Source organism: Dromaius novaehollandiae, chromosome 3, assembly GCF_036370855.1.
Source record: "Dromaius novaehollandiae isolate bDroNov1 chromosome 3, bDroNov1.hap1, whole genome shotgun sequence".
NCBI classification, from domain to species: Eukaryota; Metazoa; Chordata; class Aves; order Casuariiformes; family Dromaiidae; genus Dromaius; species Dromaius novaehollandiae.
In genome coordinates this window covers 82,193,042-82,209,551 of record NC_088100.1, presented here as the reverse complement: position 1 = coordinate 82,209,551, position 16,510 = coordinate 82,193,042, and the positions used below count along the sequence as shown (strand labels likewise).

The window sequence follows — 16,510 nt, the reverse complement described above, 5'->3', positions numbered from 1 at the left end:
TGATTAATACGCTCATTAGTTGCCTTCTGAGATTGTTGTACTACTTAAACTTATGAATAACTCATTATATGATGTATGTGTCATTTTTATAGTATCGGAGGTCTGCTAGGTCCTATATCAATTAATCTCTCACACCAAAGAGATTTACAGTTTTGAGAATTTAGCCAATTTACTGTTCACCATATTTTTAGTAGAGGCTTGTAATTTCTTATGTATCAGCTAGATTTAAAAAATTGTAATCTTGATTAAGTAGTAAGGTAATGAGTCATTTCTTTCTTCTGTTAAGCTGATTGGTCTTTTAAATGTAAATTAATTTGCAGTTTAATAAAATATTTCTTTAAAGGTGGTCTGCAGATAATCACTAAGGAGGAAAGTACATATACCTTATTTATAACAAGAACATAAACTAATCATCAACAGAATATCTCTGCCTGTACATTGTAGTTCTTCTTTTCCCAGCCCACTGTCTCTTGTCAGTTTTTTTATTTCATATTTTAAGCTCTTATTTTTGGAAAGCCCTGTTCTACCACATAAATGCTGCTGCAACTTAAATAGTTCTTGCTTATTAAGCGCTAATTGGGCTTGGTGGTACAAAACTATTATAAATATAGATTTTAATTATATAATCATGTGCTGTTTTCCTTTGGGCTTTATGCTTCACTGAAAGCAGCATCAATTAAATTATTATTTTTTATTATTTGCTGTGTGGACTTGTGCCTTATTTGCCACAGTATCTAAATTCTGAACTCAATATAGAGCCACCAGCTTCTTCATAAATTTTTCTGTGGGATTTGTTATTGTGGTGTCTGAGTACTTTCTAGGCATTAGTAAATACTCAGTAACTTAGCCTGGAGGATGGATCTTCTTACGTTTGCAATAAAACTTTTAACTTTTTTCATTTGTATTTTGATGTGTGACTGTCTGTCTGGTTGACCAGCTGTTCCATCCTGTGCCCAAGAAACCTTAATGTGAAAAAGCTTGGCTTTGAACGGGGTGGGGGAAAAGCAAGCTTTAAAATGATTCAGTTTTTCAGACTTGTTTTACCATACAGAAGTCACTTAACCAGAATATTCCTAATGAGTTTTTTTTTTTTTTTTTTTTAAACTCTGGTCTTCAGGAAATGTTGGAGGAAAGAATGTCTGGAAGCCTACCTCTTCCCAAAGGGTAGAGACCAAAAAGAACAGAATTTCCACTGGTGGAATGGAAATTCATAAGGTGGCTGAAGGTCCTTGAGAGTCTCCATCAGCCCTGACTAAAATCATGTAGTTTACAAGGAAGACTTTAGAGCTGGTCTTACCAGATATTTTTTTTAACACTTAATGTTCAAAGCACAACTATTGTTGACTCATGTAAATTCTCAGCAGTTAGATAAGGAATCTCTAGGACAAGGCCCGAAACTAGGTGGAATACTGTTTAGCAGCTGAGGAGACCATAACTAGAGACCAACTATGAAAAATCTGAGTTATTTCATCTGGAGCACTCAAGTGTTGCAACAGATGTAGAAATAAAATCTGATTTCTCCAAGGCAGTGCTCAGTTAGTTTTAGCTATCAGATTCACCTTTCTTTCTAAAATTCTGAATTTTATTAAGTTCAACTCTTCTTTCTCCTGCAACAAATAAGTTTCAAATATAATGCTTAAAAAGGTCTTTTAAAGACACTTTTATAGTAGAAGTAGACAATTCTGAGCCTCTGATTTGACCTGCATGCCATGAGTTATAGCATTTTACCTGTTAAGTCCTGCCTCAAGTCTAGCAACTTTTGTGTTTGAGCATGTATTTGGAACTAAAGAGCTGTGGTTGGTCAGTGTTCTATCTAAAATTTCTTTGTTGCAAATGTATTTAAAACTGGTTATTGGGTTTTTTTTAGCATTATTGTTTGGGACAATTTCATTTAATTTGATGTGGAAAGAATTTAATGATCTTGGATTTTAAAAATCAATATAGTAGATAAAGAACATAACCTAATTTTTTTCTTCAGTTATTTATTCTTGATAGTTCTTTAGTTCTTTTGGTGGCTATTTTTACTAAAAGTTGTCCTGCACATGTAGTAATTCCAATCAATACTTCCTTAGTTTTAGCTTTCAAACACCATATACTTTCTTCTTCAGCATCTGAACAGTTTGTATGTAAGAAGTGTTTCTGTTTGGACGTTAGAAAGACTTGTTATAGGTAGTCTTTTCCAAGAATGCTTTTTGTCAAAATTTTGATTCTTGAAATACCATAGATATGGTTTATGTGGTTTTTTTATGGTTTATGTCCACTTGGAATTATGAAAATTTGTGGTCTTACAGGGTTGCATATCAGAGTACACACTTCTGTAAGTGGAAAAACTCTGGGCATCTGTTTTGTTATTACCACTGAAGAACAGTTGCAGAATTACTATTTTTGTTAAAGAAATTTTCCCTTAGTGTCATGTTCCTTTTTAGTGATATCTCCTATGGACTCATTAAAACAACTTTTCAGGAATAATTTTGTTTTTACTGTTACTTTCTATATTCCTCACTTTACACTTTCTGGAATTACTCAGAGAGCTTGGTGACTTTGATGCTGCTACAGAGAGCTTTCAGAAGGCTTTGCTGCTAAATCAAAATCATGTTCAGACATTACAGCTCAAAGGAATGATGCTTTATCATCATGGTAGCTTAGATGAAGCATTGAAGAATTTTAAGGTAAGCAGTGTAAGACTCTAAATAAATTCAAAATGTAAATGTTTTAAGTATGACTGATAGACAACAAATGCAGTAAAATCAACAAAGGGCAAGACTTTTTGTTCTGAACATGAATACAAATGGGCATTTGAATTAAAATTCAGTTTTGTGAAGTCCTTCATACATGATGTATATAACCTGACAGTTCTTAACTGAAAATCTAATTTGGCTAGAACCAAGACACTTCCTCTAGTTGCTTCATGAATTTCTGAAACGAAGCTCTGGTTGAAAGGATTTATCTGTTTTGTTTGTTTGTATTTGAAATTAGTATTTGTATTCTTGCTGATGTTTTAGCTTGAGGTGGAACGTAAAGACTTCTGATATCTGGGGGAAGAAAGGATTTAGCTTTTTTTTTTTTTTTTAAAGGTTAAAGTAAACATACAGAGTTCCAATATTTATCTAATTTTTCTGATTTTTCCCCCCCCCCATTGTAAAACAGCTCACAATTTTTAGCGATTCATTGAGCTTGTAAAAATGTGTGTATTCCTATAGGTAAACAAAATTTCACCTCTCCCCATTGGTATTAAATAATACTGTCATTTTCAAACAGAACAATAAAGGCACATGTTGTAATCACATGTCCATATCCTTAAAACAAGGAGTGAAATGAGGCATGAGAACAATTGCCTCTCTTTCTGAATGAGAGTATGTTTATCCTGCATCTAAGGAGAGAACAACTTTTGTCAATTTTTGCATGTTCCATGTATATAATGCAATTTGTAGATACTGATGTATTTGAAAAAATATTTCAACTTTTAAGATGAAGATACTCTTGTAGAGATATAATTATTAGGAGAAGAATTAGAGAATTAATTTTGAAGGATAAATATGAATTTGATAAGCAATTAACATATAATAAATAGTGGACTGTAACATATTAAGTTGTACTAATGCATGAATTAGCCAAGATGCTGATGGAAGAAATGGCACAGTATATATGTTGAACTATTAAAAAATGACCAGTTATGAATATCATTTGTAGTATGTTTTGTCTAGTTTGCTTCAACTAATGAAACTTTTGTGGTACTAATATCACTGAAGCAGACATGATTTATTTTCATAATTACTAAAGTATGATCAAAAGCATATGGCAGTTCCTTTCTTTAATGTAACTGCTAGCAAAGGTGAGAAAAATATTTTCAGTTTTAGTACTCAGTGTCATTTCAAAGAAAATAGTGATGGAAAGTGGAGTTTAGGAATCAGTAAGTCTTTTTGTCTGGTGCAGGTCCTCTGAGCTTGTTTGAAGAAACTTATCATCTCTCTTGATTTATTAGTGCTTTGCTTCTTTAATCTCCTAGAGATGTCTACAGCTAGAACCATACAATGAAGTATGCCAGTATATGAAAGGTCTCAGCCATGTTGCAATGGGACTGTTTTACGAAGGCATAAAAGCTCAAACTAAAGTTATGTTAAATGATCCACTACCGGGCCAGAAGGCCAGTCCAGAATATCTGAAGGTAAAATACCTCCGAGGTAAGTTGGAATCCTCAGAGAACCCTGTAAGTGCAAGCATCATGCTTATAGTTAAAGGCCATTTTAGATAAACCATCCTACATTCCCCTGAGCGCTGTTGAGTATGCCTGTTTAAAAATGCACACTGATTTTTGTTTCTTAATATTGTTAAAAACTGGGATATCAAATACAGGTTTCTGTGTAGCAGTAAAGAGTGCTGTGATACTTCTTAGCTAAACTAGACTTATTTCTTTCTTGGAAATTAGCTAATAGCAAAATTAGATTATTTCGCATTACTTCAATAAGGTATTACTGTTAGATAACTGACAAATGTATAATCTGTTTTTTGTTTTTGTTTAATTATGTAACTAGGCTGATCATGCAAATGGTATTTAATTTTATTGTGTTTCTTTCCTCCAGAGTATTCTAGATACTTGCATGCACATCTGGATACCCCTCTTACAGAATATAATATTGATATAGATCTTCCTGGAAATTTCAAGGACCACTGGGCCAAAAATCTTCCTTTTCTTATAGAAAATTATGAAGAACAGGCAGGATTGCAGCCACATATAAAGTGAGTGATCTTTTTTTTCCTTCTTTAAATATCCTCCAAATGTCTTTTTTCTATTTGACTTTTTAAAGTACTGTTCTGAGGCATTTATATCAGTGCAAATGTTTACTGCTGTATGAAAGTGGAATTACACAGAGCTTGTAAGTCCTTTTCAAAATCATATGGATCAGAGTTGATTTAGCTCTTATAAGATAAAGAATGAAACTTATTTTCTTCATTTCTCTCTTCATATAATCAAACAGTATTGTTTCACATTATACAACCTTACTGATTAAGCATGCTGTTTCTTTTCTGTGCAATTAATGTTAAGGCATTGATAAATTTGAGATGCTTAACGCATTGTTCTGTAGTACCCCTTTTACCTTTTCTTGTTATAAGTGTAATTTCCCTGATGCTAAACAGTTTTTAATGACAACTGGGTCTCACTGGGGAAAAAAAATTCTCCAGAATAATTTAGATAATCAGTATTTCAGGAGGAGAGTGACTTGTGCCCCCAAAACCCAGGGGGTTTAATAAACTAGGCTTCAAAAAAGTGTAGCTAAAGAAAAGAGGTGCATCAATTTCTGCTGCCGTAAACTAATTTCCAGATTTATTCACATGTATTCACTTTGTTTATGTAAAATGAGTTAAAAATATATGGCACGTGTGTGGAATAGCATCTGCCTTTGTAGTTCATGAAGCATTTACAGAGTTAAGAAAGAAGTTAGAGTGAGTAGTTTATATACTCATACTTTTCTTACTTAGCGTTAAGGTTCTGCAGGGTGAGTGTAGCACTGAAGGATTAAGTGTTATCTGTGAATTTTATTTAGTATTAATTACTGTGTTAAACTCTAAAGGTGAAATACTGTTTCTTCTGGCAGTGGTAAGATTTGCTGTTGAAGTCAGTAGGATGAATATTTGATGTGAGGTATTGTGTGTAACTGCCATATATTGTGCGTGTATAGTGGGGTGGGAGGGAGGATGAGTGTTCTTTATACTGCTTTTGAGTATTTCCCACATAAACAGTGTTGATTACCATACATGCAAATCTGTGTTTTACTTGTCAGCATAGGTCCTGAAAGTTGTAATGTCTGATTTATGTTTTGTTTTGTTTTTTTTTTCTTCTCTGGAAGAGATGTGTTATTTCAGAATTTTGAAAGCTATAAGCCTGATGTGCAAGAACTCATATGTGTAGCTGATCATCTGGGTTCAATGATGCAATATGAGACACCAGGATTTCTTCCAAATAAAAGAATACATAGAGGTATACTGAAAATGTTCTGTGAATCTGAGAGCAAGAGTTCTATGCAGTCATAATTTAATGCCATGCCTTTGTGATCTGCAAATCAGTCTTATGCTCTACTCATTCAAATAAAATTTTCATTTTAATTTTTTTAACCATTTATGATCAACTTCTTGACCTACTCAGGGACCAGAAGTCATGCTCTCCCAGTTTTTATTGATACTGGGTGTTCTTTTCCTGTAAATACTTCACTTCCTTGCTTCAGTTTTCCTGTCTGTTTAAAAAAAAAAAAAAAAAAAAAAAAGTGTCTGGCTCTAATTGGTTTTCTGTTCTGTTTTTCTTGGCTTTTTGTACCGTGTTCCCTACTCCCGCTCAGCAATGGGATTGGCCACATTAGAAGTAATGCAAGCTGTGCAGCGGACTTGGGCAAACTCAAAAGTTCGGATGAATGGGAAAACCAGATTGATGCAGTGGAGAGATATGTTTGATATTGCTGTAAAATGGCGAAGGTAATGGTAAAAGAAGAGAGAGAATAAGCCTTAATTTGTAATAATGATGCATGTTTCAGTTAACCAGAGGGCTGAAGTCAAAACAGATTGAACAATTGTTCGTTCTTTGTTAGGCTGAAATTATTCACCTGTTTCTGTGTCCTTTAATGTATCTTCCTGTTTGGTTTGGTCCAGTCTATTAAAAAAAAAAATCCTGTGCAGTCCATAAAGGGCTATATAGCAATAATTTATCCAAATCAAGTGTTCAGATTGAACTGTTCTTGTTTTTTGGGTTTTAGGGTTTTTTTTCTCCCAATTCTTATGAAACTGTAACAAAGGTGCTTGACAGACATGGAGGGACAGGTGAATGTTTTGTTAGTTGAACATAACAAATCATTTCTAAAGTCTTAATGCTAATAAATTATAATACTTAAAGGGTTGATAGTTCTTAATTAGATCAGTAGCCAATTGTTTGGAAGTTAAATATATGATGCTTAATGGTTGACTGATTTCTGTCTTAGGTCATCCATTTAAACCAAATTCTGTCCCCGTGTTTGTACTGAGGTGTTGGAGGTAGATAGCGGCAGAGGCTAAGTCTTCTGTCCTTGAGATCTGTGCCTTCCCTGATGTAGATGCCCTCTATCAGTGGGCTGTTCTGGTGCCCACTTCTTTAGGGAAGGATTAAGCAGTGTTCTGTAGGCTGTTCTTTTCTGAAGTTGCACTCAGAGCAAATCCCTCAGAGCTATTTCTCCTCAAAATCATTGCAAACTTTCATAGATAACAGTTGCAGTAATACAGCTATGTACTGATTATTGAAGAGGTTTCTCTTCATCAGATTTCTATGTAAGAAAAGTTAGCAGCTTGGGCTCCTAGGCCATGTATGAGTGTCTGTGCTGGATCAGACCAACAATCAATATAGCCTTGCATCCTGTCTCCAGCAAGGGCCAGCTGCAGGCATTTAGCAAAAAGCGTGAGAACAGAGCGAGCACCTAATAATTCCCCAGAATATTTCCCCAACTTATGACAGTTTCTTATGGCTCAGGGAATTCACAAGCCAGAAGTGATTAATAATCTACCCAAAATTCCCATCTGTCTGCCATTATCCTGTCAGCAATGTTCACTATTGGGAACAAGAAGGAATTGTGGCATATGTTTCAATTTTTAAGTCTAAGAAGTCAAAATACAGGAGTTAGTCATCTCATTCATTTTGGTTCAATTCTTTAGGAACCAAAAACTTGTAAAAACCTCTTGTAGTAGTTAATGCCAGTGCACTACAAGCTCAAATACTGGAAAGTCATGAATGCCCTACTGCAAACACAGCAGTTGGTCTGATATGAAGATTTCCTCTACCTTCCAAGTACCTAATACGTAGGTGGTTCTTAGCAGGCCCAGTGCTAGATTTACCCTCATTTTTAATCCCCATTCTGTCTGGGTATTGGATTTGACGTTATAGATCACTGATACTGAAATCTTTAGTACTTGAGGAGAGCAGTCCTGATCTGCTACCAGAAGTTCCCTACAGGAACAAGTGAAGTCTGCCATAGGAGTAATACTATACAGTATATACCTTAATCAGTAGGAAGACGTTCTGTAATGGATGCTGTTGGCCACGAGAATCGGATTTTTCTTATTTGTCTTATTTATGCTGAAAGTGGAGTCAATGTGGGCACCTCAGTATGAAGAATCCCAATTACTGTAAGGTCATAATTTTCTTTTTTTATAGAAAAGTAACATCTAGAGGCCTCAGCAAAGTTGAGTCCCCATTGTGCTAGGTTCTTTTGCAAAGTAAAAGACCATTCCTGCCCCAAAGAGCCTACAGTCTACTGTAACTATAGCAAACTATAGCAGGTAGGTGAAACAAGAGGATGAGGAAGAAATGTAGTAACAGTATAGCATTAAAAATAATGTTTGCTTAAATTAGCTAGATATAATGGGCCAGTCAGTGGCAGTAATGACAGTGGTAGCTCCTCCTTAAAAAATAAACCTATCCAAATGATATTCAAAGCATATTGACAGGGTAACATAGGGTCTACCTGTATAATATACTACTTGTTAATTTGTTAAACGTAATACATCAGTTGTGACCAGCCTCATTTTTGTGACATTAAATTCAAAAAGAAGAGAAAGTGAACACTTGCTTCCTACTTACAACGTGGTAGTATTCTGGTCAAACAGAAAGGTGCTTTAGGTTCAAGGAGTGTGCTCCTGAAAATATTCTGTTTTCCCTCTTTTAAATGAGGGAATGAGTGGGAATGGCATTCTCTGGTTGAAGCAAAGCTGTGAAAGACTGTAGGATACATTACAGCTTTGTTTGGCTAACAAAAAGCTAGCAATTGGCAAACTCTCCAGCTACGTAAAAGTTAGTATGAAGTGTTCTCTTCCTCTTATAAAAGTCCTGTATGCATTTCAATAAAAAGCTTTTTTGTGATCTCTGAATTCTAGCTTTTCCCTAAAATTATTATGTGCATGAACAAAGTTCTTGTGAATTCACAAGTTAAGATGTACTACTTTTTTTAGTTCCTTTACATTACAAATATATGGAGAAAAACATGTGCTAGTATTAATATCCTTTATCTTTGTAGGATAGCTGACCCTGACCAGCCTGTGCTTTGGTTAGATCAAATGCCTGCCCGAAGCCTTAGCAGAGGTTTCAATAATCACATTAATTTAATCAGGTATGAGACTTTTACCAGTTTCCCATCTTCCCCTCCCCCCACCAGGGAATTGTATCAAAGTATACCAGTTCATGAAACAGCATGTGACAATATTGAATGTCCATGTGCTGCTTTTTTTTTTTTTTAAATATTTGTTTTATATTTTCTAGTGGAACATTTTGTTTTCTGTGCTCTCAAAATTTTCCCTCATGACATTTTCCCCTTATTCCTGAATTTCAGTTTTACAGCTGTGTTTTAGGAAGAGACAAATAGTACCTAGAAGATGCCTATTTTTACATGCTGTCTTTTATTCCCAAATAATCTAATTTTTACATTTAAGTGAGGTTCATCACTGTTGATGTAATTTTTGTAACTGCTACCTGTAAAAGATAGTAGCAGCAATAATGAAACATTACTGTTTTATTACCTTTAATACCAGTTTCTCTAAAGAAATAGAGAGGAAGCATATAGTCTTTTGGGTGTTCTCAAAGCCAGAAAAAGTAAAGCAAAGATGAGAAAATAAAGTGACCTGTGAAAGTTAACAGGCGTGCCTTCAAACAAAGGTAACAGATAAACGGTTCAACCACTGTTGTACGTTCCATCTTCTCCCATGCTGCAAGACTCAGTATTGCAGTCAATGACAGTGCTACCTCCCATGGAGTGGTAGAAGTGTGAGAGACTCAGTGTGGCAACATCACTGTCAATCACAGGAGCAGAGTGTGTTTGTGTGAGTAAGTATGTAGCCAGGTTTCATCTTATTTCCCTTCTCGCCTCCTTCCCCCCCGCCCAACAGGAAGTATGGAATCTTTGATCTGTCATTCTGCTTTTATATCTATTTCTTTCTTTTTGAGAAGTTGTCTGGAAAGGAGAGGACAAGGGAGGCAAAGCCTTTTCTAGAATTTTTATCTGTGGGAGAAATGGTCATATTTTAAGGTTTGCATATAGAGGCTAATGAGTATTTCTCCAAGCACTTCCTATCTTACCACAGAACGGACCCAGCAAGATCTCCTTTACTTTTGGAGCGGTTACAATGTAGTTTTAAACTGTAATGCAAATCAGCAGTTGCCTTGCAGGACATTCTGCTTCTTAAGGACAGTAGCATGCTTAGGCTTCTGTCTTTCCTCAAATCAAGTGCATTTGGGCTCCAAACACTGTCCATCCTTGCTGTTTCTGCCTTTCTCTCCTCATCCACCTAAGAAGGAGCAGAGATCACAATTGTCTGTTCTTTGGGACAAAGGTGTCCTCCATACTTCATCTGTTACTTTCCACCCGTTTGTTTGTTTATTTTTAAAATGGGAGGGAAAGAGCTTAATGTCTAAGTTTGGTCTGTGATAGCAGAAGGCACTTGGTTACCACACTGAAAATAACTTTTGAACACTTAATCTGCCAAAGTGCATCCCTGTACAGGATCTCTGTGTCAGCAACTCTGTTTTTTTATTGGCCAAAGTATATTACTTGTTTTCTCCTCCTCAGAGAACGCTAGCAAAATTCATAATTTATTATTCCAGCTGTTTTGATGATTCCTTAGAACGCTGAATTAAGCTTTAGGAACATCCGGAATGGCAGGCCCACAGTGAATTAAATTCTAACCTTTCATTTTTGGCTCAGCCTTGACTTCTGTGGGTCTCATCAGCATTTTGACCATGCTTTCTCAACAGTTAATTAGTGGTTCTTTGTGAATTACTTATTCAGGGCTTTTCTGGAAGGACAATTAGATTTGTAGCTGCCTAAATAACCCCACCTGAGGAACTGATCATATTTTACCTATGGATGCTGATTACATCCTTGTTCATCCTGGGAACCTATACCTGTTTGATCATTTTGCATCCCAAGTAATAGCTATTTTCATAACTCAGCTTTATAGAGTAGATTTGTCTGCTATTGGATTCCCTCCTGATCATTCTATACAAGGCAAGGGGTGAAAGAAATGAATGTAAGTGCTAATAGTTTCTTAAATTTTACTTTTGAAGCATGCTGTAGTCCATTATGATTTTTAAATAAGAATTTACTCTTACAGGATTATACAGATTGTATAATCCTCTTCCAGTATTACCTTAATCAACTGTAAAATAGATGCTAATTGAAGTTAATAGTAGGTTACAAAGCTAATGCCTTTTTGTTTGTAGATTAGATCATTTTATGGTCTTCAGACTCTTGTTTCAGGAAGGCATACGTTGCTTTATATTCAGCTTATAATTTGAAAGTTATTTTCATACTGTCAGACTAATGCTGAATTCTTTCTTTAGTTTGACTACCTGAAAACCAGGTGTAATAGTAGATTATTCAGGCTGACAAATGGCAACTCTCCATGCTTATTAAATACACCAAAAATAGAAGTTGTTCAGTCAGAACAAGAGGTGTGAAAATAGCAGTAGGGTAGTAAGCATGAAGTGCTAGTCTTTGTTCTTCATGATGAAACTGAGTATGCAAAGAGGGAGTAGATAGTTTCCAATTTCCTAGTGATCTGTTATTGGCTCTACTGGCAGCAGCTTAAATAATAGTAGAATAATTTGACATATAGACTAAGGAAATTATGCCTTCTTTTGGAAGTATATAATAAACACAACTGCAGTGATTCCACGTACTTCCTACTGGTAACTTCCTTAGTTGTGCTGATTCAGTGTCTTTTATTGCATGTAACTTTTTACAATGCTATTGTTGTAGCATGCATGTGCACAGTTCATTTGGCAAAAATGAGGGATGGGAACCACAGGGAGGAATAATGCTTTAAACTGGCTTAGCCACTGACAGATTTGAAATGTGGAACTTCCCTCCATTCTGTGAGTATTCATGAAAGATCTGGTCATGCCTAGCTCAAGCTGCCTCTAGGATTTCTTTCATCAAAATTTTACACAAAGTATTTCTGTATACAAAAACGTTTGGGTTAGATACCTTTTAACAGAACTTTTTTTTTAAATTCAGAATTCTTTGTATTTAAAGTAAAATATTGTTCAATGATTCCTGTCAAATGAGTTTTGGCATGGAGACACTAGTATTCTGTGACTTCTGAATTCAAGATTCTTTTCCAGAGTAACATAATGTTTGGAGAGTGCCAGAGGAAAAATTTTTGTTTTGATTTAACTTAGAGAACTCTTGTCGCAGGGGTCTATGAAAAGTGTTAGGTTTCACAATATTTGATAGGTTTCCAGAATCTAATGTTCTCAACATGCAGGTATATCAATTGTCACTCCTTCCTAGTCGGTCTGTACAAGTGTAGAAGTGTGACATTGCCTTATCTCCTTTTTGGCTTAAATGATGAGAATTACCAAGTTTTGTTTTAAGTAGAGAAAATGTTTTTGAAAGCCTAACTTATTTCCCTAGGTAAAACAAGGATATTGGCTCAGCTAAGTGTTAATGATAGATTGACTGTTCTTACAAAAAAATAAAGACACCGCGTGGTACGCTACTACTTTTAAATTCTTGGTGATAGTGTTTACTGCACAAAGAGAAACAGTCAGAACAAATACAGATCACTTTTGACCATCCACTAGAAGTCTTTTTTCAATACTGCTGCTTCTAGATGGCCTGACTTGGATCTGTTTTCCAAGATGCCTCTAAAGGAAAATCTGTTACCTTCTCTTGACACACTTCTGCCTGTTGTACAGATTTTTTTTTTTTCTTAATTAAGATGGAAAATGATGGGACGTACAACAAGGGCAAATTATATATGGAAATTTGTTTTCATCCTTCCTCTTTCCCTCCTTCCTTTCCTATATGCAAATATGTATATGTGGTCTAATTCTGTTTACTTTTTAAAGACCGGTTCAGCCATTATTCTGAGACTAGGCCTATTAAAGCATGAGGCTGTGGAGTGAGATATTAAACAGGGAGTTAAGCTGCCAAAATTGGTTGTTTAGAGTGAATAAAAGTCAGATATATACACCTTCCTGTGATTGACAGTGGTTTTGCTTCCTCAAACAGAAAACGATAACATTTGCTTTATAAAATCTTGTCTTGTAGACTGGGAGAAGAGGAAGGACTCCTACAAGTACAATAATGGTATGTAATTTTCCCCCTCAGAGTGATTATAATCCTAGTAGAGTTTTACCAAGTTTTTATATATATTTTTTTTCTTATTGTTCCAAAATATACCTTTTTGTCATTTTTGTTTAACAGTTACTATTTATAACTGTTAGGAGTCAAAGCAAAATTACTTTGATGTATAGAGACTTAGGTGAAGAAAGAAAACTGTACTTGGATAGTCGGAGCATATCAGCACATATATTGGCAAATACATAAATTAGAGTATTGGTTCTCAAAGAAAATCAGTATGGGGATTGATAATTCTCTCTTTATTCTGTAATTTCTTCTAGCGTACTTAACTCTAAGAACAATTATTTCCTTATACAAATCTGATTATCATATAGATATGTTTTGTTGTACATGGGAACACTGAAAATGGGAAAATATCCATGTAATAAAGTTTACCATGGAACAACAGTACCAATGATACCTCAGAGATTTTGTAAGTCCCCTTTTGAATCTATATTCAAAATGGGGGTTGGAGAGTTTATCAGTTCAGACAAACTGCTAGTTGTTTCCTCTAATTTATGAAGCATCTGTAGATAAAATTATGTCAAATTTTAATGATTAATATTTGTATCTTAGCCCTAAAGTGGGCTGTTAGGGTTGAAAAACAAGACTTTAAAAAATATTTTTTTCTTTGTAGGGGACAAGTCATTAACATGAGATACCTGGAATATTTTGAGAAAATTCTTCATTTTATCAAAGATAGGATCCTTGTTTATCATGGGTAAATTACTGATTTTTTTCCCCCCCATTTTCCCTGGTAACATGAATTTGAATTTTATGTAATATTGATATACAGTTCCAGAAAGTGTGAGGGATATTTTCTTAATTCTAGTAAGTTCTAGTTTTCTTAATATCTGTAACTGTCTTATTTCTTAATGGAAATGCAAAATCATATTCATTGTCCTTATTAAAAAAAAAAAAAAACTAAACTAATAAGAAAAAATACTATGTGAATTACACTATACCTATAAATAAATGATGATGTTTAATTTGTACCCATACTTTTGATATGAGTGGTGTCAATTCTGTCAAAAAAAAAAAAAAACTTCTTAAAGACACTAGGTTCCCTTCAGATAGAACAGAGTACAGTTTCTCTGAATATTGAAATGAATTTATTAGATAGTAGGGTGATAAATCCAGCCTTTGAGAGTGAGGAGGAGGGAGAATGGGAAAAGATATGGAAGGTAACCTTATAGGAAACTGTGGTGTTTGACGGGTAATTTTTAAGGAGCAGAAAATCTTTACCACCTATTACCTAAATGGATTGATAGACCTTGACCTGGAACAGAAGGCAGTTGTAGAATCTTAAATGAAGGAATGTGACTAAAGGGAATCTTAAAGTTGATACTGGCATGTATTTCAAACTTTGATCAGTCTTTTATAAAAGTTAAATATCTTCTAAACCTCATCTGTGGCAACAGTCTTCTGACAATCTTAAAATTTAAGATACTATTTTAGCTTTAATTTCTCTAATTTTTCTTTGGCCTGGTAACTTTTGTGAAGTATTGAGTTCTGTTTTTCAATCTCATTGTACTACTTAAATGTCAAAAAATAAAATGCAGAAACTCCTTATAACAGTTGAAAACATTTTAAATTTTAAAACATTTATGATAACTGCTGAAAAGTTCATAAGCTTTGTAGTAACTGGGAGGTCTGTTCTCTGCTGAGAGAAAGCTTGTCCAGACTGAACCAGCAGCATTTGACCTTAAACCAGAGCAATTTGCTATGGTGTTTAAATACTGTTTTTAAAATCTGGATGCAGGCATTAGTAAATATTAGAGTTATTTCAGTAGGTTTCCCCACAGTCTGGCTGTGCCTATGTCCCTCATATTTATGTACCTTTAAGGCTGCTAGATGCACATGTTATGAGAAGAGTATTTCTAAAGCTAACCCTCTTCCTTTTCCACCTTTCCTTAACAGTCCCCTGCCCACACACGTTTGCAAATACTGTTTAGTGTTTTAGTCTTGCTGACAGCAAATAAGAAACATGTAGTTTGAAGTTGAGATTTGAAGCTGAAAAAATTATCTGAGGTGATATAGGAAGAAATTACTTTTTAAAGAATGAAAATGCTTCTCTTGTGCTGGAATAGAAAAGCGTGTGGCCAAATATGTAGGAACTCACTTTTCCAAAAAGAAATAAATAACTTTCAATAATGTATTCCACTGACCATTGGTATGGTTAATTAGGTTAAAGCTAGATGGATTTCCAAAAATGCTAGATGTGTTCAACCATTGCAGTTTCATATTTCTTTTTCCAGTGCTAATAATCCAAAAGGACTATTAGAGGTTCGAGAAGCATTGGAAAAGGTACATAAGGTAGAAGATCTTCTTCCCATAATGAAGGTAAATTAAAGAAAAAAACTTCAAAATATTCTGGAAATAATAAATTTTTTTCTGGCAAATATCCAGTTCTTCAGAATATAACCATAGTATATGAGCTTAAAATGAATAACTGGAAACACTAATTCAGGTTATTTCAAATCTATATATGCAGGGTGTGACCTTCCCTTAGATATGTGCAGATGTGTGATATATATTTGAAAGGCTTGATCTAATTGTGAACTGGTAAAAGAAAAGAAGGGAAAAAAATGTTGAACGTAGTTCTCTGAAGCCAGTTTTATCAGCCAGGAAGGTTTGTGATCCTCCATAATGGTCTTATAGTATATAGGTACAGTATAAAGGAACAAATGGAAGATAGGTGTCTGAAAGATTAGGAACATGGGAACTCTTTTTTAATTTAGCTTCATGGGTCTAGGTCAGTAAATGGTGGAGTGGGGGGGGAGCATGGGGGAGTAGTTGCTCTTAAAGAGTGATGGCTGATTTGAAATGAAGTGGTTACAGTCTTCTGCTCTGGAAGACTACCAGAAAAGGAGCCGGGGGCTGAAGGGGGAACTGGCAGTTTTTCTACTTGGTGGTGATGGTCTCTGTAGAAATGTGTTGGATCCTATGACTTGTTAAATAAGGTATCTTCTTACTGTCTCGGCTTAAGCAGTCAGACTTAAACTGAGTTTAAATAAAAGGTCTGCCCCCTTCCTCCCCCAGTTAATCTAAGATGAGAAGCATGCAAGTATTTGGGTTTGGGGACATGTTGTTACAAGGTATTTATTTTGTAAAAATTGGACAGGATTTAGTTCAGAATAAAATAGAATTTGGGAAGGAATAGTCATTCTAAACAGAGACAAACTCATTGTTTTCTCATAGGTATTGTCTGCATTGCAGTTTCACATATAGATGCCAAGATACCTCTAAAAAAGGTGACTAATGGCCATAGAAAAGTCCTCTCAGCAAGCATATTTATCTTGCTGCTACTACTGAAAGTGGTTTTGAACTTGTTCACTGTAGTGCTCCGTCACTTGTGCACTATGGCTGCCTTACAGAAG

General features: G+C 34.9%; 1 protein-coding gene across 2 annotated transcripts in view; it reads left to right on the top strand.

Annotated features, from left to right (window-relative positions):
* TTC13 (tetratricopeptide repeat domain 13) overlaps positions 1-16,510 on the top strand; it is a 47,185-nt gene that overhangs the window by 19,558 nt on the left and 11,117 nt on the right. For both annotated transcript variants that reach the window (XM_026117334.2, XM_026117332.2), the window contains exons 10-17: positions 2,528-2,669; positions 4,007-4,181; positions 4,581-4,737; positions 5,847-5,977; positions 6,333-6,465; positions 9,027-9,119; positions 13,768-13,851; positions 15,389-15,473. In XM_026117334.2, coding sequence (XP_025973119.2) covers positions 2,528-2,669; positions 4,007-4,181; positions 4,581-4,737; positions 5,847-5,977; positions 6,333-6,465; positions 9,027-9,119; positions 13,768-13,851; positions 15,389-15,473 — 1,000 coding nt within the window. The remainder of the gene's footprint in view (positions 1-2,527; positions 2,670-4,006; positions 4,182-4,580; positions 4,738-5,846; positions 5,978-6,332; positions 6,466-9,026; positions 9,120-13,767; positions 13,852-15,388; positions 15,474-16,510) is intronic.